Source organism: Hippopotamus amphibius, chromosome 2 (genome assembly GCF_030028045.1).
Source record: "Hippopotamus amphibius kiboko isolate mHipAmp2 chromosome 2, mHipAmp2.hap2, whole genome shotgun sequence".
NCBI classification, from domain to species: Eukaryota; Metazoa; Chordata; class Mammalia; order Artiodactyla; family Hippopotamidae; genus Hippopotamus; species Hippopotamus amphibius.
This window is the reverse complement of record NC_080187.1, coordinates 209,105,681-209,130,609: the sequence shown is the minus strand read 5'-3', so window position 1 is coordinate 209,130,609 and position 24,929 is coordinate 209,105,681. Positions and strand designations below refer to the sequence as shown.

Below are 24,929 nucleotides of genomic sequence, written 5' to 3'. Positions count from 1 at the left end.
TATTTCCTGATATCAAAAGTAGCATAGACATATTTACACTACCAGCTGTAAAATAGATAGCTAGTGGGAAGTTGCTGTATAATAAAAGGAGATCAACTTCATGGGAGATGCCTTGGAGGGCCAGGACGGGGAGGGTGGGGGGGGAGTCGCGGGAGGGAGGGGATATGGGGATATGTGTGTAGATGCAGCTGATTCACTTTGGTGTACCTCAGAGATGGGTACAAGAGTGTAAAGCAAATATATTCCAATAAAGAGTTAAAAAAAAAAACAACACATAACATAGCTATAGTAATCAAATCAATATGGTACTGACATAAAGATAAATAGATCAAGGGAACAGAAAAGAGCCTAGAAATAAACCCTTGTACATAAGGTCAAATAATCTTTGACAAGGGTGCTACAACTACACAATGGGGAAAGAACAGTCTCTTCAACAAATTGTGTTAGAGAATCTGGATATCCACATGCAAAATAACAAGGTTGCACCCTTCCCTTACAGCATACACAAAAATTAACTCAAAATGAATTAAAGACCTGGAACTATAAAACTTCTAGAAGAAAATACAGGGGAGACACTTCATGATACTGAATTTGGTAATGATTTCTTAGATATGACACCAAAAGCACAGGCAACGAAAACAAAAACAGACACTTGAGACTACATCAAACTTAAAAACATTGTCACATCAATTGTAACAAAAGAGTGAAAAGGCAATCTATGGAATGGTAGAAAATATTGAGATATCATATCTGATCAGGGTTTAATATTCAGAATAAATTAAAAACTCCTACAACTCAACAACAGAAAAACAAATAACCCAATTTAAAAATGAGTAAAGGACCTGAATAGAGATTTCTCCAAAGATATACAAATGGATAACCCAATACATGAATAGATGCTCAACATCATGAATCATCAGAGAAATGCAAATCAAAAGCACAAGATACTACTTCATAACCATTAGGATACCCAGTACAAAAAATAAACAAAACAAAAATGAAACAAAAAACCCTCCCAAAACGAAAAAAAAAAAAACCAGAAAATAAGTGTTGGAGAAAATATGAAGAAGCTGGAACCCCCCGTCTGCACTGTTAGTGGGAATGTTAAATGGTACGGCATTATGGAAAACAGTATGGTGGTTCCTCAAAAAATTAAAAACAGAACTACCATATGATCCAACACTCTCACTTTTGAACATAAATCCAAAAGAACTAAAAATAGGATCTCAAAGAGATATTTGCATAATCATGTTCATAGCAGCATTATTCACAACCATCAAAAGCTGGAAACAACCTAAATGTCCATCTAGATGAATGCTTAACCAAATGTGGTACATGCATACAACAGAATACTAATTAGCCTTAAAAAGGAAGGAAATTCTGCCACACGCTACAATACAGTTGAAACTTGAGGGCACTGTGTTAAGGGAAATAAGCCAGTCACAAAAAGACAAGTATTAAGTATTGTATGATTCCACTTCTTTGAAGTACTTAAGTAGTTAAATTCTTAGAAACGAAACTGCAATGGTGGTTATCAGGGCTGGTGGGGAGGGGAAACGGGGAGTTGTTCATTGGGTATAGAGTTTCAGTTTAACAAGATAAAAAAGTTCTAGAGGTCTGTTACACAACAATGTGAATATACTTAACACTACTGAAATGTACACTTAAAAATGGTTAAGAGAGAAATATTTTTACAATTTAAAAAAAATTTTTAAGGAAATTAGACACATCCCATTACAAATAATTATATACAACTTGCAAAAGAATGAAGTACTGATGTGTGTTGTAACATGGATGAACCTCGAAAACATTATGCTAAGTGAAATCCAGTCACAAAAGGCCATATATTATATGATTCCATTTATATGAAATATCCAAAACAGGCCAATCCATACAGACAGAAAGACAATTAATGGTTTTCAGGGGCTGGAAGGGGGTGGCCAATGGGAGTGACTGCTGATCAGTACAGCGTTTCTTTTTGCGGTGATGAATTTTTTAAATTAAATAGTGATGGGTACACAACTCCACGAATATACGAAAAACCACTGAATTGTATGCTTTAACAGGGTGAAGCTATTACTTAAAAAATCCAAACACCATAAAAGTAATAACTAACAGATTTGACAATTTAATTGTTTTCAACTTCTGTGTAATGAACGATATTATAAATTACACAGTAAGATCTGTAACAGACCAAGATAAAATATTTACCACATATACTAGAGGGCTGGCTAGTATGCATTACACACAAAGTACAAACCAAACAAACAAACAAACAAAAAAAAGGACTAGAAAAATGAGCAATGAATAGAAAAAAGCAATTCATGGACTACAAATCATTTATAATCATTAAAATGTTCAGCTTCAGCAGTAAGCAAAGATATAAATTAAAACAAGATGGCTTTCACTTTATCAGTTTATAAAAATTATTTAAATTGTTGTATAAAACTAGGTGATAGGCACCCTCATAACAATGTTGTTGGTTGGAGTATAAACTTTTTTGGGGTGCATGGGATGAAATTCAATAGCATATTAGAGGTATGCACATCCTTTGACCTAGCAAAATTATTTTAAATTTTTAAAAATACTCACATAATTACAAAAATATGTATTTTCATATATAAGGATGTTTGCCGGTAGAGGAGCAAAAAATAGAAACAACCTATACATTCAGGGAAAGGAGAAAACTTAAGTTGACAACTATGCTATGATACATTCTGTAGGAGTTCAAAGAAATAACATGATCTACGTGGAAAAGTTTTTATAATGTACTATAATGTTAAATACAATTCAGAAAACCTGGAGTGTGGAAAATCTCTATTTTTTGTAAGTAATTCTGACTCAACTACTCCACAAGATAAAATTGTTAAATTCAGGGACTTCCCTGGTGGTCCAGTGGTAAATAATTCGCCTTCCAACACAGGGGATGCAGGTTTGACCCCTGGTCACAGAACTAAGGTTTCACATGCCCAGGGCAACTAAGCCCCCACACTCTAGAGCCTATGTGCCACAACTACAGAGCCCACATGCTGCAACTACTAAGCCTGCATGCTCTGGAGACTGCCCTTCTCTCTAGAGAGAAGGCTGCACGCCATAAATTAGAGCCTGTGTGCCACAATGAAAGATTCCACATGCTACAACGAAGACCCAATGCAGCCAAATAAATAATTTTTAAAAATGTTAAATTCATGCTCCCTGGTAAATATAATCTCTTTAATTTTTACCCCCAGGTTATGCCTTTCAGTTTACTTTGCCTTGTGTTTTCTAAGATGAACTAATGTTTGCTAACTCCTCTACTAGATCATGAACTTCTTGAATAACCATGTCTTATTCTTTTTCCCAGAAACCTGAATGGTGCTTCGCACAAAAAGGAACTTAATAAATATTAGTTAAATGAATAAACTTTTTAAAAATCAAAAATATTTCTATATCTATGTTGTCTAAAAAGACTTGGGAGGAATGGATGGAGAAGATTGTACTTTCATGACCATGGGTATTTACATAAAAATGAAAACATGCTTTAGTAAAATCATTGTTCTTTCGGAACATTTTACAGTGGCTTGATCCATATGGAAAAGATAAAAATGAGCAAAAAAAAAATAAGAAAGAAAAAAATAACCAATAAAATAAATCATGAATCCTCTGTAACTTCATTTTATATTTCTCTTTTATTCAGGTAATTTTAGAAGAACTTTCAACTTTTTACTTATAATTTTTTCCCTATTGTTTTTGAGGAGTCTTACAATCTTCACCTTATTTTGAAGGTCTCTTTACATCTTAGAAAATGCCATACATTATTTTCTTTAAGGCAAACAAGATTTTGCTCCCCACCCCCAAATATTAGAAAATCAGGGAGATTTGAGATTAACTACACATACATGTCATTTCAACAGAATGATGTTAGCAAAAACCTGAAATCTAGACTGGAATGAAAAATACTGAATTTTCATTAAAGATATTTAGGTACTGAGTTACAAAGGGTCTATAATTTTAACATCTTAAAAAAAATCTAGTGACTAAGATCTAGAGGTGATAAATCAGAATTCCTCATATGTATGATTAATTTTACACAGGTCCAAACTGGTCTATTGAAATAAAACTCCATTTATAGTATGTAGTGGTAAAACTTATCATGTAAAATTAAAATGCCAAACCCTGTTTCAGTGTATGTATGAAATACAAAAGACCTTCAGTAGTTCTACATACAGTGAATTTCAACACAATGATCCCACCTGTAGATCCAATGAATTCTACAGAAAAAAAGATTAAGATGTCACTAAATAAAAATGAGAGCAAAAAATGTTATAAAATTGCAAAATTATATTAAAGAACAATTTTTAAAACACTTTTATTTATTTTTAATATCTTATGTTATACAGGAGCATTGGATTTGGAAGCACTTACCTGTGTTCAAATCCTGACACCTTCACCTAAGTTTTGTGAATTACCTTCTTCAGATCTCAGCTACTACCTCTTTCATAAAATTTAGGCTATTGGTCTAATCTTCCAAAGTTGTTTGGAGGCTTAAATGAGATAATAGATATATAACGCTCAGCTTAATGCTTGTCAGAGTAGATAATAATTTTTAGTTATGTATCTCACTTCCCTCCTCAACTCATGTATTAAAGACCTTAAAATAATCAATTTTAACTGAGTCTTAAAATATTCTATACAGTAAATATATCACAATTTAATTAAATGTTATTCTATAATTGGATATTTAGGTTATTTCTGGTTTTGATACTAGAAATAATGTTGCAATGAATATTCTTAGGCTTTGAATTCCCAAAGGTGGAATTAATAGATCAAAAAGTACTTTTAAGCTCTTGCTACATATTGCCAAAATGTATTCTCAGAGAACTGTATTATAGTTTATATTGCTACCAGCAATGAACATACATTTTAACACATCTCATCGATATTGGACAGAAATTCATACAGATTTTAATGTAAGCTATAGACAAGATTTAAAACCTCATTGTTCATTTATTTTGAATTTTGGTTAAGAACTAGTGAAATTCAGTATCTTTTCATGTTCCTAGCTGCAGTTCTCCTTTAGTAACTTACCTTTTCATACACTGCCTAATAGAGTATTAGTATCCTCCCCCACATTGATTTGGGAATTCTTTCCTTTAGTCTTACCTCTGATTCAAGTTTTTTTATTTGGCATTTACTTTGACACTTAGGCTTTTTAAAAAAAAACTGATGCATAGGGTTTTGACATTTTTATGTAATCAACTCTATCATTTCCTTATCAGCTTTCTTAAATTATATGTAAGCATAAATTGCTAACTATCTTTAAAATTTACATAGAGAGAGACGGTGAAAAGAAACACAAAATGCCATGAGTACTTACAGATAAGTGATTTTCCCCTCTAATTTATATCTTATGTAATAATTTTAAAATTAAAAAAATAAAATTTAAGAGCAGAAATATTCAAAAATATAACACCAAAATAAACATTGAAACAAAATTCTAAGTACATGTAGAAGTGATAAACTGAACTTTTGTTAAAATAATTCAGCCGTTTTATTTTTACCTACCTTAAAGTGATATAATTCTAATACTACATTCAACATCCAGCTTCCTTTACACTGCAAAATCCCCATCTGTGGCACATCTAAAGCTTATTTACATTTTAGTGTTAATAAGTTTAGCAGCAGTAGTACCAAAAAACCAGAATGACTAATCCCCACAAAAACCACTGAGGTCATCTGTAAGCACTGTCAATACCAAAATAGTAAGTCTCAAGAAAAGGGAATAGCGGTCTGGTGCTTAGGACTCCACACTTCCATTGCAGGGGGCATGGGTTCGATCCCTGGTAGGGGAACTAATATCCTACATGCCACAGGTGGGAAAGGGAGGGAGGGAGGGAAAAAAGAAAAAGAAAGGGAACGGCTTAAAATTATCTTGTAATCACCCAAATATCTATCAACAAAACTTCTGTTTTAAAAAAAGGAAAGAAATGGAATGCCAAAAATGGGTTCTCCATTTGCTATACCATCTTATGTGTCCCATCATAACCACAACCAAGTCATCCAGCTGGCTGGTCTGCAACTTGTACGGTAACTCAAGTTGTGCTGGGAAGACTGGGCCAAAGTGGTGTAGGATTCATTGGCAAACTCTGAAATGCTACATTTCAAACACTATATATACTACATGTTTCATCTTTAAACTTCATTCCAATAAAATCTCATATGTTGGATTTCTCTGTAAAATTATACTTGCTTGCTTCTGAACCTAAATGGCTGGATCATTAATCTCACAATTAAAATTTTTAATGTCATATTTACAATTATACAGAGGGATTCTTTACTGACTCTGTGAAGATTCCTTCACTGCCACCACCACCACAACAAAGTCCATCATTCTAGTTCCAAGAACACAAAGACTCATTTATAAAAAACACCACAGATGCCTCTGGGCTTCTGGGCCACTTATACAAACAATAAAAAAAAATATTAAATTCACCAGATAAAAAGATTATCTGCAAGGGGATGCAGATTTAGAAGGTAAATCTTAGACTTTGCTTTGAAAATCAGAAATCAGTGCTGCTATCCAAAAAAAAATTGCAGAGGAAGGAACACTTCCAAATTCATTCTATGAGGCCACCATCACCCTGATACCAAAACCAGACAAAGATATCACAAAAAAAGAAAATTACAGGCCAGTATCACTGATGGATATAGATGCAAAAATCCTCAACAAAATACTAGCAAACCGAATCCAACAATACATTAAAAGGATCATACACCATGATGGAGTGGGATTTATCCCACGGATGCAAGGAGTTTTCAGTATCTGAAAATCAATCAGTATTAACAAATTGAAGAATAAAAACCATACGATCATCTCAATAGATGCAGAAAAAGCTTTTGATAAAATTCAACATCCATTTATGATAAAAACTCTCCAGAAATTAGGCATAAAGGGAACATACCTCAACAAACTAAAGCCCATATGTGACAAACCCACAGCTAAGATCATCCTCAACAATGAAAAGCTGAAAACATTTCCTCTAAGATCAGGAACAAGACAAGGATGTTCATTCTCGCCATTTTTTTTCAACATAATTTTGGAAGTCCTAGCCAATAGCTATCAAAGAAAAAAAAAGAAAAATTAAAGGAATCCAAAGTAGAAAAGAAGTAAAACTGTCACTGTTTGCAGATGATGTGATACTATATACAGAGAATCCTAAAGGCGCTACCAGTAAACAACTAGAGCTCATTAAAGAATTTGGTGGATCTGCAGGATACAAAATCAATACACAGGCATCTGTTGCATTTCTATACACTAACAACAAAAGGTCAGAAAGAGAAATTAAGGAAACGATCCCATTTACCATTGCATCAAAAGAATAAAATACTTAGTAATAAACCTACCTAAGGAGGTAAAAGACCTGTAACTCTGAAAACTATAAAACACTGATGAAGGAAATCAAAAATGACACAAATTGAAAGATACACCATGTTTGTGGATTGGAAGAATCAATGTTGTCAAAAAGACTATTACTCCCCAAGGCAATCTACAGATTCAGTGCAATTCCTATCAAATTACCAATTGCATTTCTCACAAAACTAAGTCAAAAAAATTTTAAATGTGTATAGAAACACAAAAGGCCCTGAACAGCCAAAGCAATACTGAGAAAGAAAAACGAAGCTGGAAGAATCAGGCTCCCTGACTTCAGACTATACTACAAAGTTACAGTAATCAAAACAGTATGGTACTTGCACAAAAACAGACATATAGATCAATGAAACAGAATAGAAAGCCCAGAAATAAATCCACACAAAATGTCAATTAATCTATGACAAAGGAGGCAATAATATACAATGAAGAAGACAGTCACTTCAATAAGTGGTGTTGAAAACACCGGACAGCTACATGTAAAAGAATGAAATTAGAACATTCTCTAACACCACACACAAAAATAAACTCAAAATGGGTTAAAGACTTGATACCATATATATCTAAATGTAAGACTTGATCCTATAAAACTCCTGGAGGAAAACATAAGCAGAACACTCTTTGACATATATTGCAGCAATATCTTTTTGCAACGGTCCCCAGCCTTTCGGGCACCAGGGACTGGCTTCATGGAAGACAATTTTTCCACAGCCAGGGTGAGGGGTGTGGGATGGTTCAGGCTGTAATGTGAGTCATGGGGAGTAGCAGATGAAGTTTCACTTGCTCACCCACCGCTCACCTCCTGCTGTGTGGCCTGGTTCCTAACAGGCCACGGACCAGTACTGGTCCATGGCCTGGGGGTTGGGGACCCCTGTCTTTTTGGATCTGTCTCCTAGAGCAGCGGTCCCCAACCTTTTTGGCACTAGGGATCGGTTTCGTGGAAGACAATATTTCCACGGACAAGGTGGGGCGTGGTTTAGGCAGTAAAGCAAGCCATGGGGAGTGGCAGATGAAATATCGCTCACTCACCCACCACTCACCTCCTGTTGTGCGGCCCAGTTCCTAACAGGCCACAAACCAGTACTGGGGGTTGGGCACCCCGTCCTAGAGTAATGGAAATAAAAAAAATAAATAAACAAATGGGACCTAATCAAACTTACAAGCTTTTGCACAGCAAAGGATGCCATAAACAAAACAAAAAGACAATCTACACAATAGGAGAAAATACTTGCAAATGATGCAACTGACAAGGGATTAATCTCCAAAATATACAAACAGCTCATACAACTCAATAAAAAAAAAAAGAAAAGAAAAAAAAACCCCAAGCAAAAAAAGGGCAGAAGATCTAAAAAGACATTTCTCCAAAGAAGACATACAGATGGCCAAAAGGCACATGAAAAGATACTCAGCAATGCTATTAGAGAATGCAAATCAAAACTACAATGAGATATGGCCTCACACTGGTCAGAATGGCCATCATCAAAAAATCTACAAATAATAAATGCTGGAGAGGGTGTGGAGAAAAAGGAACCCTCCTACACTCTTGGGAATGTAAATTGGTATAGCCCCTAGGCCGAACAGTATGGAGGTTCCTTAAAAAACTGAAAAAAGAGCTACCATATGATCCAGCAATCCCATTCCTGGGCATGTATCTGGAGAAAACCATAATTTGAAAAGATAAATGCACCCCAGTGTTCACAACAGCACTGTTTACAACAGCCAAGACATGGAAGCAACCTAAGTGCCCATCAAGAGATGAAGGGGGGGCGGGGGGGCTTCCTTTGTAGCACCGTGGTTAAGAATCTGCCTGCCAATGCAGGGGACATGGGTTTGATCCCTGGTCCAGGAAGATCCCACATGCCATGGAGCAACTAAGTCCGTGTGCCACAACTACTAAGCCTGTGCTTTAGAGCCCATGTGCCACAACTACTGAAGCCTGCATGCCTACAGCCCGTGCTCTGCAACAAGAAAAGCCACTGCATTGAGAAGCCTGTGCACTGCAACAAAGAGTAGCCCCCACTAGCTGCAACAAGAGAAAGCCCGCAAGCAGCAATGAAGGCCCAATGCAGCCGGAAAAAAAAAAACAGAGAGAGAGAGACAGACATAAATGGGGGACTTCCCTGGTGGTCCAGTGGGTAAGAATCCAGGCTCCCAACGCAGGGGGTCCAGGTTCAATGCCTGGTCGGGGAACTAGATTCTATGTGCATGCTGCAACTAAGACTCAGCATGTCACAACTAAGAAGCCTGAGTGCTGCAACTAAACATGCCGCAATGAAAATCCCATGTGCTACAACTAAGAGCTGGCATAGCCTAAATAAACAAATATATATACATATATATTTTTATATACATGGATAAAGAAGATGTGGTGTGTGTGTGTGTGTGTGTGTGTACAATGAAATATTACTCAGCCATAAAAAAAAGAATGAAATAATGTCATTTCCAACAACATGGATGGACCTAGAGATTATCATACTAAGTGAAGTCAGCCAGACAGAGGAAGACAAATATCATATCATATTTTTCATATGAGGTATCTAAAAAGAGGTTACAAATGAACTTACTTACAAAACAAACAGACTCACAGACATAGAAAACAAACTATGGCTGCTGGAGGGGAGCAGAAGAGGGGTAAATTAGGAGTTGGGGATTAAAATATACACACGACTATACATAAAATAGATAACCAACAAGGACCTACTGTATAGCACAGGGAACTATACTCAGTATCCTGTAATAACCTATGATGCAAGAGAATGTAAAAAAAGGAATATATATATTTATATATATGTGTGTATAACTGAATCACTTTACTGTACACCTGAAACTAACAAAATATTATAAATCAACTATATTTCAATAAAAATTTTTTAAAAATTAAAATTAAAAAAATAAAATAGCAATTTATAATACTTAATGGACAAGAGTTTACAGTGATACTGTTCTATACAACAACAAATGTAATTAAAACACAAGCAATAAATTAGTCAAATCAGTCAAAGTTTAAAATAAATAAATAAATTCTCTTTACATCTCTTAAAAAAGAAAAGAAACCAGTGCTGCCAAATTAGGAAGAAAACTTTCTAGGGAAGAAACCAGCCTACAGAAAAAATTAGTGCTTTTGATTTCCTAAAATTCAAGTACAGAAGAGCACAGCTTGTACTGAATTGTTAGAAGACAAATTTTCTAAAAGAGTAGAGTACATCATACATCATAAAACCTTTGAACGCCCTTTCCAATACTTATCAGAGCCTGTGCCCTTGAATTTGCATCACCTGATCTTCAGGCACTGGCTATTAGGCATGTGGAGGAAGGCAAACTCAATTATAAAAAATGTGAGGAGAAGGAAACTGTGAAATCTAATCCAATGCCAGAGGAGCCCTTGGCAGAAAACACTGGTAACCAATGTTATTAAGATGTAGCAGAAACCTTACCCGCACTGCACAACACAAGATGGATCATTTTAACTATTTAGGAGCACTGAAGCATCTGCTGCCTTGTTTTCTAAGGCAAAAAACCAAGTGTATATATACAAATATATATATATATATATATATATATATTCAAATCTTTTCTATAAATTATTCATATATCTTCCTAAGGCTAAAATAATTGTAATTTTCTATATACAAATGTTCTACTTTAAAAAGCAAACAGATTGACCTAGGTTTCTAAAATACTGAGATTATAAACCCTACACATCTAGGTTGTTGGACTTCTCTAGGAAATATCAATATACTATTTCACATCAAATTAGAACTACTTGTAACAGAACTCAGGAAAATTAAACATATGTAACCCAGAGGAGATCATTGTGGTGTTTAAAGGAAAAGATTGACAAACATTAAACCTTAAATAGAAGCCAACTTCCAAGACATAAAAAAATGAGGAAGGGAGGGATAAATTGGGAGATTGGGTTTGACAATATGCACACTACTACATATAAAATAGATAATAAGAACCGACTATATAGCACAGGGAACTCTACTCAGTACTCAGTAATGACCTATATGGGAAAAGAATCTAAAAAAGAGTGGATATATGTATACGTATAACTGATTCACTTTGCTGTACAGCAGAAACTAACACAACAGTGTAAAGCACCTATACTCCAACAAAAATTAATTTAAAAAAATAGAACAGACTTTATTTATTGTATTTAAATAAACTGGAGAGCTAATAAGTGTTTACTGTAGTCACCACATAAGAGGTTCATAGCTAGCTATTACGGGAATATACAAACGAATACAGCAGAGCTGATTTTGAGGAACTAACAACAACAAAATGTTGTAAGAGCAAGTAAGAAAGTGAAACTGATTTGGATGGGGGGAAGAAAAGACAGATGTAAGGGGGGCAACTTAGAAAGAATAATGGAAACGGTTTTTAAAAACATTTGAAATGGGCCTCATAGAACAAACAGGATTTTAATGCCGACGGACAAAAATACATAGTAAATCAAGCATTTTCCTTTTACAACCACTTTTACTTCATCTCCCAATTAATGAAAAGAATTCTCTTTAATGTGTTCCTAAATGAATAAAGACCTTAAAATTACTTACTGTTAAAGAGATAACAGGATGATTATAAAAATGGATAAGAATTATCTAATAAAATGGGAGAATACCAAAACTACTGGCTTGATTTTAGTTAGCAACATGAACCATGCCTACAAACACTCAGCTTACACAAGAACATCTTAAACTCTATTTAAATCTAGTGCTTACAGATAAAACAGAAGGGGAAAACATGAAAAATTAAATTTACCCATCGCATTCTGGACTGAAGTGATTAATTGTGATGAACTAGCTAAGCAGAGATCAAAACTAAACTCTTAAGAGCTTGTAATGATTTTAAATGTATTCAATATGAATGCTGAGAAAGAAAGAGAATGCTGCAAGCCATTTAATTTTTCAGAAATTATTGTTTTCCTGGATTCAAAACAAACGACCTACCGGCAAAAGTAATCCTTTAGAAAACTGAATTCCATGATGAAGTAGTCATTTCTTTTAATGAAGTACAGAGATCGTCTTCTAACAATGTTAAAATCCTTACAGATTCTTTTTTTCAACTGCTTTTTTCATTTATCAGGGCCTTAAAGTATGTTCATCCTAAACGCCTACAGATTACTCAGAATCTCTTCTCAACCTTTTTTCAGATTCTGAGTATTTCCATCCCCTGAATATTTACTGAATCAGTAAACTTCCACAAATTACTTTCTGGTGATCTTTTTGTGCATAACCAAAATGTTTGCTTTTAATTCTATGATAATGATGAGAAATTAGAAATTTACATACTACCAAGCAATTCTACACCATCTATTCATTTTGTGTGTATATTGCAAACAAGGGATTTATTCATGAAAACTGGTGTTCTATAAAGTCACCACAAACAATGAGTTAGTGAATACTGAAGCACTGCTCCTAGGAGAAACACAGGGTTAGGTTCCTACAAGCCACGGATCACAATATTTTCATCAACTGATCAATACCTAGCCTTGTTTTATGTGTGTTTCTGTTTAAGGACACCTTATTTGATATATATTGATGATTCATTAATACTAAGCTCATTGCCAACAGCACTGTAACTCAAGCCTGAACAAAACTGATCTAATACATGTATTTTCTCCATAACGCACATCACAGCCTTTTTGCATTTAGAACACTAGACAAAACTTCAGCACTATGCTTGGGGGCCGTTTTAAACAATGCGATCACCAACAAAAAGCACAGAAATGCAAAAAAGTGTGACATTAAGTAGAATGCAAAGAGGATACTGGTTTACAATATGAGGGCAGAAAACAAGAAGGCAAGAACCACCTAGTTCAACCACAGATGGGAAAGTACACATCAGCCAACTCTAATTTTTTGCAGTTCTGTGCATGTCTATAAATGGCTGTGAAACTGCTGTGAGTAGTGATTTTGGATTTACAAACATATTTGAGATAGCAGATATTCACCTACCAGAATGTGCAAATAACGAGGCTCAACAATACAAAGAAAGTCCAATTAAATCTTATGGGAAATATTTTAGTTCTTCAACCAGTCAATTTTGTAAATTCAAGGGTTTACTTATTGGTGATCAAGAATGGGCAAAACTTTATGACATCGCTCTTAAACTGTCACACAAAAACACCCCACTGAAGCATTCTATAATTTTCAGATGAAGAGTAAAGACAGGAAAATTACTTAAAATTTACTGACTATTCTTTAAAAACAGTCATTAAGGAGAAAATACTATAGAAAGCAAAAACTATCTTCAGCTTTAACAACATAGTTTCTTATGAACTATCTGCTTCTAAGACCTTTTTAGGGGAAAACCAGATGTATACCCATTATTATTACACACTAAAAAGTTCATAAGGATAAAGCACCCTGAAGTATTAAAACAATAAGATATAAATTATGATATATTAAGCTACAAAGGCATAAAAACAATGTAGACAATTAGAAATGAACACGTAACATATATATAGTCAAGCAAAGTACCTCAGTAAAATAAAACTAACTTAAAATGTTCAATTTTTATTTACTAATATTTAAAATATTATCCAATATAACCATAATGTATGTCCAGTTTGCATTTCTACTTGTCATAACAAAATTTAGATATGTATGTAAACATCATCTATTCACACTGGTACTTAAAATTTATATCAATGAAACTGAAAACAAGATATGTTAATCATTAAGACCAGAAGAAAACTTGAGAGCTGGGAATCAAATGAAATAAAAGCCACCAACATTTTTTTCCTTTCAAATTTCAGATGATGTTCACTATAGCATGTTTTTGGCAGTGAGAAACTAGAAAATATATCTTTTAATGGAGGACTTATTTAGAACACAGAATAATATACAGTCCTTAATAAGAAATGAGCTAGTATATATATCCATGCTCACACATGTACACATACACACTATACATACACACGTGTGTGTTTATGTCCTTCAATTAAAAATGGGAAAGACGGACAAGGAGAAATGTCTATAATATATTAGTAAGGCAAAAAGGGGAGGAGGGGCAAGTCACAGAATTCTATGTATTGATACAATATGATTCCTTCTTAAAAACAAGAAACATAACTTGCTTATATATGCTAACAAGGAAGGGACTTTGGCATTTTCATTTTTTTATAACGAGCATGTATATGTTTTAAAAGCTTACAGTACGTTCTCAACAAGTGTTAAGTTTTCTTATTAATGGCTATTTAAAAAATAAAATCATGTGATAAAATTCATGTTGTTTGAAAATGACTCCTATAATTCTAACTTATTCAGGTATTTTGCTAAATATAATTTAAAACAAACATTTCCTAGTTCAAAGAATTTCTGTAAATGTTCTCAAAATTCAACACTCACCAATCCCCCAAACTGAAATGTTTACTGATTTGTAACAGGGGTCGGCAAAATGTTTCTGTAAAAGCCAGATAGTAAATAATTTAGGTTTTGCAGGCATACATGGTCTCTGTTGCATATTCTTTGTTTTTGTTTTGCTTTACAACCCTTTAGGAATATTAAAAAAAAAAAAAATTCTTAGCTCAGATCCACAGAAACAGGCCGAAGGCTGGATTTGTCTTGCCAGCCATAGTTTGCCAACCACTGATTTATAACAACAAACCAGCATCTGGAAGTCTGATATTTTAAATATATTATATCAAAGCTATCAGGGATCACAAAAGGGTCAGTTATCTTCTACCTCAAATAAAGTAAGGTAGCATTATTGTAATTAAAATTTCAAGTTGATTAATACATCAAATTCTATTAATATGCTAGACACTAACCAAATGATGGGAAAACAGTACATAAAATGTCAAGTGCTTATTACAATTATATAACCATAATCATGTGTGCACCTGCAAGGCACACACATCCACTTGAAAGAGTCAACTGAAATTGAAATACTACACATCAAAGCTCAAATTTTTTATAATAATTTAAACCACTTACTCATTTAAATAATCAAAAATAGTCATTTGTTTTAGATGTCATCAACCCTTGAAAATTAAAAACAATTCAGAAACTGACAGTAATTACTGGGTTTTAATTTTAACTTTGTAAGGGTTATCATAAAATATTAATCAACAATCTAAAATATCACACTTTAAAAACGTTTATATTCTTGGGAAGTTTTTCACATTTATTGTGTCAGCAACCATCACTGAAGACTTGAATATACTTTTTTTCTGTCTAAAAGACAGCTTTTATATATTTGATTTTGTCTAAAATTGAAAAATCCTTATTACCATCTGGATGCTACTACCAAATATAAATTTTATTATGAATAATAATCTGGGTCAAATTCAAACTTAAAAATGAAAAACACATCCTCCAAAAGTAACCAAATAACCATTATAGAATAATCTTACCTAGACTGGTGGGTTTTATCAGTTCATCCAGTAAATCATAAAATGGCAATTTTTGAAGTTTTATATCCGGATGGACTGGGTGAAGAGCTGATGTAAGATGTGGGAGTTCCAGTTCATGTTTAGGTCCCAGAAGAGAAACAGGGAGTAACGGTGATGATGCAGGGTGACCATCATAAGTGAGTTGTGGAATGGTAGATGGAGACAAAGTTGCTGGCATAGGACTTGAATGTACGTTGGGGATGGACAAGTCCGCAGGCGTCATGATTTTCTGGGGGAACCTCCGCCTATAGAGTTCTTTAATTTTCATCTGTACAGCAGGACTGCAGCCAGCCTTTAGCAAATGTAGGGCTTTTGTGAGAAGTTCGTGTTTGCGTCCGTGCTTGTTTCTCCCAGCGTAGCCCAACAGTACTTGGAGTTCGGAAACTCTAAGGCTCATAACCATTTGCTTAGAGACAAAATAAAATGTAAAACATTAGTATTTCAATAATATAATTTACAACATTAAATGATACTTTATTATAACACTTTATCCTTATGGTTTGTTTACAAAGGCTAGCTCATTTACAGTCAATTCTAGCTATTTCAAACTTAAAACCTAACCATTTAATATAAGTAACCAAAGAAATTTAAAATTAATATTCATAAATTCACTAACGTCTACCTAGGGTTATGAAAGATGTAAAATAATGTATACACCAGGCAGAACCACATCTTACCTCACTCCATTGTTATAATGAAATTTAAAGTTATTTACCAAGCACTTACTAAGTCTCCAGGAGAGTACTGAGTGCTGTGTGGATGGCAAAAGATTATGAGCCCTCAAGAACATTTATTTTCTTAGGGAAAAATTATATATGTGAAACACACAAACAGTCCACCTCAAGCACCAGATGCAGGCAGGATACAAATAACATTATATTACATTCCATACTAACTTTGGGATTTATACAGTTTAAACCATACCTTTTTTTTTTTTTTTTCCAAACCATACCTTTTTTGACCCATTATATACCAGACATATTTGATATTTTCATACGGGTTGTCATTAAATCTTTACAACTCCACAAGGTGTTATCCTTCCTGTTTTACATGTGAAGACAGTAGTTAAGAAAGGTTAAATAACTTACCTAGGCCACATAGCTACTAAGTATCAATCGGGATTCAAACCTAGATATATGTAATTCTAAAGCCCATGATCTTTCCACTAAACCATTAGGAAAAGGATGACACTGGAAACATATTATTGACACTCTACTGGCAAAGCCAGGCTAAAAAGTCCAGGTATTGGGAATTCCCCGGTGGTCCAGTGGTTCAGACACTGTGCTTTCACTGCTGAGGGCCCGGGTTTGATCCCTCATTGGAGATCTAAGAACCCACAAGCTGCACGGCAAAAAAGTCCAGGAATTCAATCCACATGCCATAATGCATAAGGCTGTAGTAAAGATATCTATTTAACTGTGTGTAACTCTGTGTTCCCAAATTTATTTCTCCTTTTTCCCCAACTACTAAGAGACTACCAACAGGAAATACCCATCTACGCCAATTTTCTCATTTTAAAGTTGAGGAAAACGGATTACCCAAGATCATACAGCTATTAACAGCAGAAGCCTGACTTTACCACCACTGACAGTGAGGTGTCAGGATGAAAGACACATGTAAGCTTACAATTTGTTCTCTATTTCCCCAACTGTTTTATCCCCTCACCTATCCCAAATACCGCATCCCAAATACCATATAAACTAAGCTGCCTTCCCTAATTTACCACCACTCCCTGAGATGACATCCATCTCAAGACAATCATCTAGACTGTCTAGATTATTTGCAGATTACAGAACAATTAAGAAAAATAAAATAGTGAGAAAACCAAGTGTATAAAGAGCCTTATATGTAATCTAGCTGGTTAATCAAAGAAATATGAGCCCTTCCCCTACCTTCTCTGGCCTGGAGAATGCTTTGTTTCTTCAAAGCCCAGCTTTTGTCAGCCTTGTCCTTTAGGCCTGGCAGAACTAAATGACTCTCTTTTCAGTACTCTTAATGGCCATTTTTCATATCTTTATTTCAGCACTTATCTCGCTGTATTATAATTTTCTTTTTACACAAATGATTCCATGATCAGACTGAGGTCTTCTATGGTACAAGGTCATGTTACCTTCAGCATCTAACACTAGGGCCCAACAATAATGCCTGGACAATGAAATGAATGATGAACAAAATAAGAACGTCACACCAGAAGAAAGGGTGGGGTGGATTCTACAGTGATAAGTAATACATATAACTATAATATAAACCCAAATGAACTCCCAAGCTCTTATGTTCATACAAAGATATAGTTTAGGCCTTAAAAACAAATTCTACCCCAAATCCTATAAATGTTTCTCTCTTTTTCAGAGATTAAATAATGACTATAATGTCAGTAGGATATCAATCTGTCTGCTATCTAAACTGTCCTAAGAGTACAAAATAGTATTAAAGATTTTTTTTTTACTATTTTAAAACGAACAGCGATTTCAACAGGAAAGCTCTGTATTAATAAGTAAGCTTCTGCTCTTAGAGAAGCAACATGAATTATGCTTCAAACATTATAGGTTAAAAATAAAGTTGGCATTGGTCAAATGTATTTCGTTTTACAGAGAAAACACAATAAATTTTTACAAAGAGAAGAATGTCTTTCCATTTCAATTCAACTTCATTCTCCTAAGGCAAACACAAACAAAACCCCAAATTCAGTGGTTACCATAAAGTTATGACAGCTTTTGTCCTAACTCTGAGTATAAGGATTTAAATGCAGCACAGATGTATTATTGTCCTATTTCTATGGAAGAATACATTGACAATTCACATAAAATAAAATCTCTCGCTTGATAATCAAAAGAAGAAAGTTAAAGACATAGGTACAATTTCTGTGTTTGTTTTCACACGATGAATAATTAATTATCACAATTATGAGGTAGGTATTGTCCTCATTTTACAGATGGGAAAACTGAGGCCTAGGAAGGTTAGGAAATTTGCTGAATGTTACACAACTAGTTCCACTCCAAATGTTGTACTTTTACCCTATGTGTCTTTTAAAGCAAGCAAACCACATGCCTTTTAATTAAGAGAAAAACTTTTAAAAGATCAATTTATTTAATATTCAATCTCAACTTCAAGCTTCAACATTTTAGCCTTAAAAAAAATTGGTGGTTAAAAGAAAACATCTGGATTCAAGTTAACCATTGCAACTTATCATCAGGTATAGTGAAAGATGAGGTACTATCTCTTGCTATTATTGGAGCAGCTGCTGCATAATTTTAAGGACTATAATAAGCATCCAGTATTCAAAAAACGAAATAAAAGAGGGCAGGAAACACAAACATCTGAAGTATCACTCAATAGAAAAGCTTCAGAGAAGCATGGAGCAGTCAATTCACAGTGTAAAGTGTTGACAACACAGAGGAAAACTAAACACATCTGAAATGTTGAAATGCAATATATTTTAATCTTTCATGTGTTTAAAATCTCCATTTGTTAGCACTACAACAAAATGAATATTTATAACTAAGGATAACATTAACCACTGCTATTACTAGAAATCATTGCCTTCTTGGGTAGCATACTACTGACTCTACATCCCCAAATGATATAGTTCTCAGAATCATAGGGAATTTAGAATGCCTGAGAAATGTGTATATTCTGTACAGAAAGCATTCTGCGAGGGGCATCTTTTTAAAATGAGTCTTTTTAATCAGACAGACATGCACACAGTTTTAAAAGCTGAACAGTTTTACAAGAAAAAGAGATATCTCTTGCCCTGCCCCCCTTTTTCACATCCCTAAGGCAATCACTTTCAAGCCTTTTTAGCTATTTCTTCTGGCATTTTTTCACTATTTCTACTATATAGTAGGTCTATTAAAGTTATTAGGAAAAAACTGACTTCCTATTAAAAGATAATGATTTAGATCTGTTACATCTTGTCTACCTCCATCTTCCGATCATCATTTTTGGTTGAATCAATTCTTGTTTACATTATTACTATGGCTGTAAATAATATTCACAGATGAGCCAAAAGAATATCGTGATTACTGCTTCTTTTTTGTATGACCTTGCTTTCCTTCTAGTTAATAACTGCGACATTTTTGCATTTGCTTAGTTTTCTATGTAACTATGGTTAATTCATCTGCAAATTGCTAAAGTGTTTTTCCTCTCAACATATTTAAATATATCACTTAAATCTCTGTTTTAATTTCTTTCTTAAAAATATACTTCCTATAACCCTCCCTCAGGTTCCAATTTGGATTGCTTGTTCTCTAGGCCTGGTACAAAGGTGTGGTCATGGAATTTCCCTTTAACTTATCCTGGGAATTCCCTTATCACTCTTCGTGATGGACCCCGCTTCCTTGATTTCACTTCTTCCTTTCTTGATTTTCTCTTTTTAGTGGGGTATTTCCTCCAGTAGCTTCCTGAGAAGGGGGCATGGGAAGTACACTTTTTAAAAACTCCTTGCATTGTCTAAAAATATTTTCATTTACTCGTAATCAATAACTGAGTTTGGCTCAGTATAGAATTCCAGATAGGAAAGTATGTTCTATGAGAATTTTGAAGGCCTTTTCTCATCATCTTCTGTTAAGAAGCCTGGCACCATTCTGATCCGCACTCTTCAGTCACCTATATATCGCCCTCAGGAAGCTTACAGAAGCTTCTCTTTATGTGTTCTGAAATTTTACAATATTGTATCTTGGAGTAGGTTTTTTTTTTTTTTTTAATTGTATGAACTGATAATTGCTAAGTCTTTTACATTTAGAGATGTATGTCCTTCAGTTCTGGGGAGTTTTCTTACAGTAATCTTCCTTTGACTTTTTCTGTTCTCTTTCTTGGATGCCTATTATTTAGATACTGGTGGTCCTAGACTGATTGTCTAACTCTCTTCTGCTCTTTTTCCTCTTGCATTTACATCTCATCTTCAGCTCTATTTTCTGGGAGATTTCCTCAACTTTATCTTCTAACTCTTCTATTAAAATTTTAATTCCTATGAGCTCTTTTCTGTTTGCTGCATACTTCTTTTTCTTTTCCCTCTACATCTTGTTCTTATAATCTGAGTTCTTTCTTGCTATTTTCTCTTATCTCTGTCTTTTATGCTTGATGTTTTCCTCGAATAAGAGGGAACCTTTGGCTAGGTATACTTATATCTAAGAGTATGACATGAAAAAGATGATCAGATGAACTATGTAAGTGAGCAGACCAGGGTACTTCACTCTAGGATGATCAGGCAGGAACTTGGCTATCAGGAGGATCCCTTTTTTTCCTTTTACCTGATCACTTCTGACAGGAATCCTCCAACCTCCTGCTTTGGCAGTATAAGGCTCACTTCCAGTATTCTCAGGGCAGAGTAGGGGAATGGAGAGGGAGGAGGTCCTCACTATTCAATAAGAACACATTTCAACTTAATCTACTTCTCAGATGTAAGATTTTACACACACACACACACACAATGTGTGTGCCTGTATAAGAACACTATTCCAACTACAGAGGCAGGGACCATATTTTGAGAAAGATAAATAGAAGAAAATAATCAAGCAATAGTAACAAGTATTGTAGACAGAGTACTTTTTGAGATTAAAAGTGCCAATGTTACTGTTGCATTAGCTATGAACCTATGTTATTAAAGGTCATATCTAAATTGTGAATAAGAATTAGGTACCTCCTGTTGAACCACCTAATTACCCTCGTTCACACATCCCACTGCAGTGTTTTAGAGGTTAGTCATAAAGCAGACTCTATATTATCAATCTTTATCTGGTATCAATTTGTAACCAATTGTAAACCAAAATGAATTCTAAAGATAGTCAAGACAGGCATTTAACAATGTCATAATATTTCATTTCTACTGTTACTTTCTATCCACAAAAGCAATCATCACAAATACTCTGACTGCATACACTGAACACTGTGCAGCACTACACAAATATTTCATTCCCTATTTTCAAAGTCAGTCTTCATTCAATGGAACTGACTTCGTGATCATTTCTAATCCTTTCCACTTGAAATAGTTAATAAACAGCTGTTAGATTAGCAATTTGTCAACAATGTCCAGTTCAACCAGAAATCCTAGTTAGACAGTTTCTACTAAAGCAGCAAGTCAAGCTAGTTATATACTTCTCCATAATCTTGATCCACCTAATCGCTCATCTTTTATTTACTTCTCAATATAAGATGACTGAAAAATGACCTGTAGTGCCTACTCCTCTAGGTGATTATTCTTCTCCTCTTCTGTTATCTTTCAACACATGGGTTGCATTTAGCTCCCACATAATGACAAAACCTGAAGACTCCATTCTCCCTCAAGCAAAGTATAAGCCTAACACTTAGCTGAAATGGCATACCATGGCTTTGATTTTTGATAGATAACTTAAACACCATCCCCATTTATGCACTACCACATTTCACAAAACCCATGGATATGTCCTTCAAAAGCTTCTTCTAGATGACAACTTGAATACTAAAAATAACAAACCCAAATCAAAACAGTTTAAAATTTGGATAAGACATTTTTTTACAATAAAAGTTTAGCTTAATTTAAAAATTAAGAGTTTAAAATTCTAACACATTGTCAAACTTCTTATGCAGAGGTAGGAAAAACATGACTTTAAGTAAAAAGCTGCTCTGCACATGGATGTTCAATAAGCACTTTTTGGATCCATGAATGAGCCCTAAATGAGCTGTAGAAAGAGGGACTATAGGAAGAAACAACGAACACATAGAGATAAGCTGTTCTTCAGAGGCAGAGACTCATAATCATATTAATTCAATTCTCAAAAGTTACTGAACACCTACTATGTGCTAGGTACAAATACAACATAATATGGTACTAGTATATACAGAATTTGGATTCTAATACTGACTCGGCCACTAATTTACTGAATCACAATCTTTCAGGGTCTATTTTCTCACTTTAAAAAATGAGAGACTGACTAGAGCTTCTCAGAGGTTCCTCAAAATTTCAAAATTCTATAATGCTGTAACTCAAACGAAATCTTTCTTCTCATTCTACTCTTCCATAGTTAAGGAAATACAATCTGTATAGTCAGTGAAATCTCTCTATGAGCAATGTTTTCAATAAAAAATGTGTCATACATGAGTTGACAGAGTAAAAATAATGATAATATATGTTAAATGCTTATAATATGACAATTACATACTAATTATAATAAGCATGACTATTTTACTTAACTCTCACGTGAACCCAAGAGACAGATCAATATTATTTCCATTGTATGGATAAGAAAACTGATGCTAAACCTGAGGTCAAACAGTAAATAAGTGATGGAGACAGGGCTCGAACTTATAACCACTAACAAGTGTCTTATCACGAATCTTAGCCAGGACAGAGTATTTGTTACATTGGGATGGGGCACTAAATGATAGTGAAAGAAATCAGACTCTACAGAGTGAACAAACAGTGGAATAAATGCATATTTGGGGACAGTAAAAATGTGATTAAAAAATGTTTAAGGTTATCCAAGTAACCACCTATAGGATGGATGAAACAAGACTAAGAAATTAGACTTCTAGCTAAAAGAGATGGCAACAAGCAAGAATTATTTACCTACATGTAAGGTAAGAAGGAACTGTGACAGTGGAAATAGAGGAGAGAGGACCAAGAAATACTGCAAAGAAAATCTGCAAATCTCGTTCAATAATGTAGCTAACGTGTGTCTTAAAAAGCAGTACTATATATGATCATGAGAACAATTGTTCACTTTTCAAATAAAATCTAAAATTTAAAAATAACAAAGCTTTAAGAAATTGTAAGCCTATCAAATTATAAAAGAATCACTATTCTTTTACAAACCCCTCCAAACAAAACCAAACAAAATGCTGCATGTACAACTGGAGATATCATTTAAGTTTCAGACAAGACAAGATGCAGTGAAAGATACATTATACTCTATCTGAAAGTTAAGAACCATAAAAGGAGGAAGAGATGAATATTAACAAAACAAAAAGTAAGAAAAAAATGCATTCTGTAACTAAACAAAATCTTTCAATCATAGCTTTCAATCTGGGTCCCAGAAAAGTGATTAAGTAAAAACCTTAGAGGCAAAGTATCGAGAGAACTATTTCAGAGTAACAGGTATAACCTATTCAAAGTTAGAACTAGTAAGTAGTGGAGCTCAGACTCAAAAGTCACATGCCAAAGTCCACACAATGTGAAATGATTCTGATTTTTTTTTTTGGCCACACCATGTGGCATGTGGAACTCCCCTGACCAGGGATTCAACCCATATCCCCTGAAGTGGAAGCACAGAGTCTTAACCATTAGACTACCAGGGAAGTCCATGAAATGATGTTTTTAAAAACTGTAGAATCATAGGATCATAACATAAAATAGAACTTTATTTTTTTATTTTTATTGAAGTATAGTTGACTTACAATGTTGTTAGTTTAAAATAGAACGTTGGAAATCATCTTGTCCAACTCTCCATCTAATATATGAAGTTCTACTGTAACCTCCTTAATTGATGGTCTCCCAGTCTCTGCTGAAACACTTATATGAGTTCACAATTTAATCTTAAAACAGAGCTTTTCAGTAATGTAGGCTATGAATTGAAATTTTCCTTAAACTTTGACCCAATGGTTCTAAAATCTCATCCTGTTGGTATAAACCCCTTCCCACCCTGGTCATTATTCTGTGAGCATTCTGCAGTCCATCATACTCAGAGTGAATGAAATAATCCAGATAATAGTACTATCTCTTATTATGAACACAGCTATTTTTACCAGTGCAATCTAATAAGGCATTTTAGGCTGACTGGCTTGTTTTATTTAGGCAAGTGGAAGGATGTTGTATGTTATGTTTTTCTTTCAGCAGGGAAAGGGAGTTATGTCCACATCATAATTGTCACTCATATTAAACCTGAGGTTAACAAAAACGTTTTTTCAACTGTTTTCACATGAAATGCTACTAGGTTAAACCTCCTCATCCTCTAACACAATTTTTAAATTTAAAAATAGAACTTTATATATAGTGCTGTTAAACTCCCATTTTTTTTCAAGTTCATCATTCCAGTCTTTCAAAACCCAGTTGAAGAATTGCACCCTAGGGACTTCCCTGGTGGCACAGCAGTTAAGAATCCACCTGCCAATACAGGGGACACGGGTTCAATCCCTGGTCCAGGAAGA

The 24,929-nt window shown here is 34.3% G+C and overlaps 1 protein-coding gene across 2 annotated transcripts in view; it reads right to left on the bottom strand.

The window, feature by feature from the left end:
• PIAS1 (protein inhibitor of activated STAT 1) overlaps positions 1-24,929 on the bottom strand; it is a 127,926-nt gene that overhangs the window by 77,895 nt on the left and 25,102 nt on the right. For both annotated transcript variants that reach the window (XM_057723026.1, XM_057723027.1), the window contains exon 2: positions 15,771-16,215. In XM_057723026.1, coding sequence (XP_057579009.1) covers positions 15,771-16,215 — 445 coding nt within the window. The remainder of the gene's footprint in view (positions 1-15,770; positions 16,216-24,929) is intronic.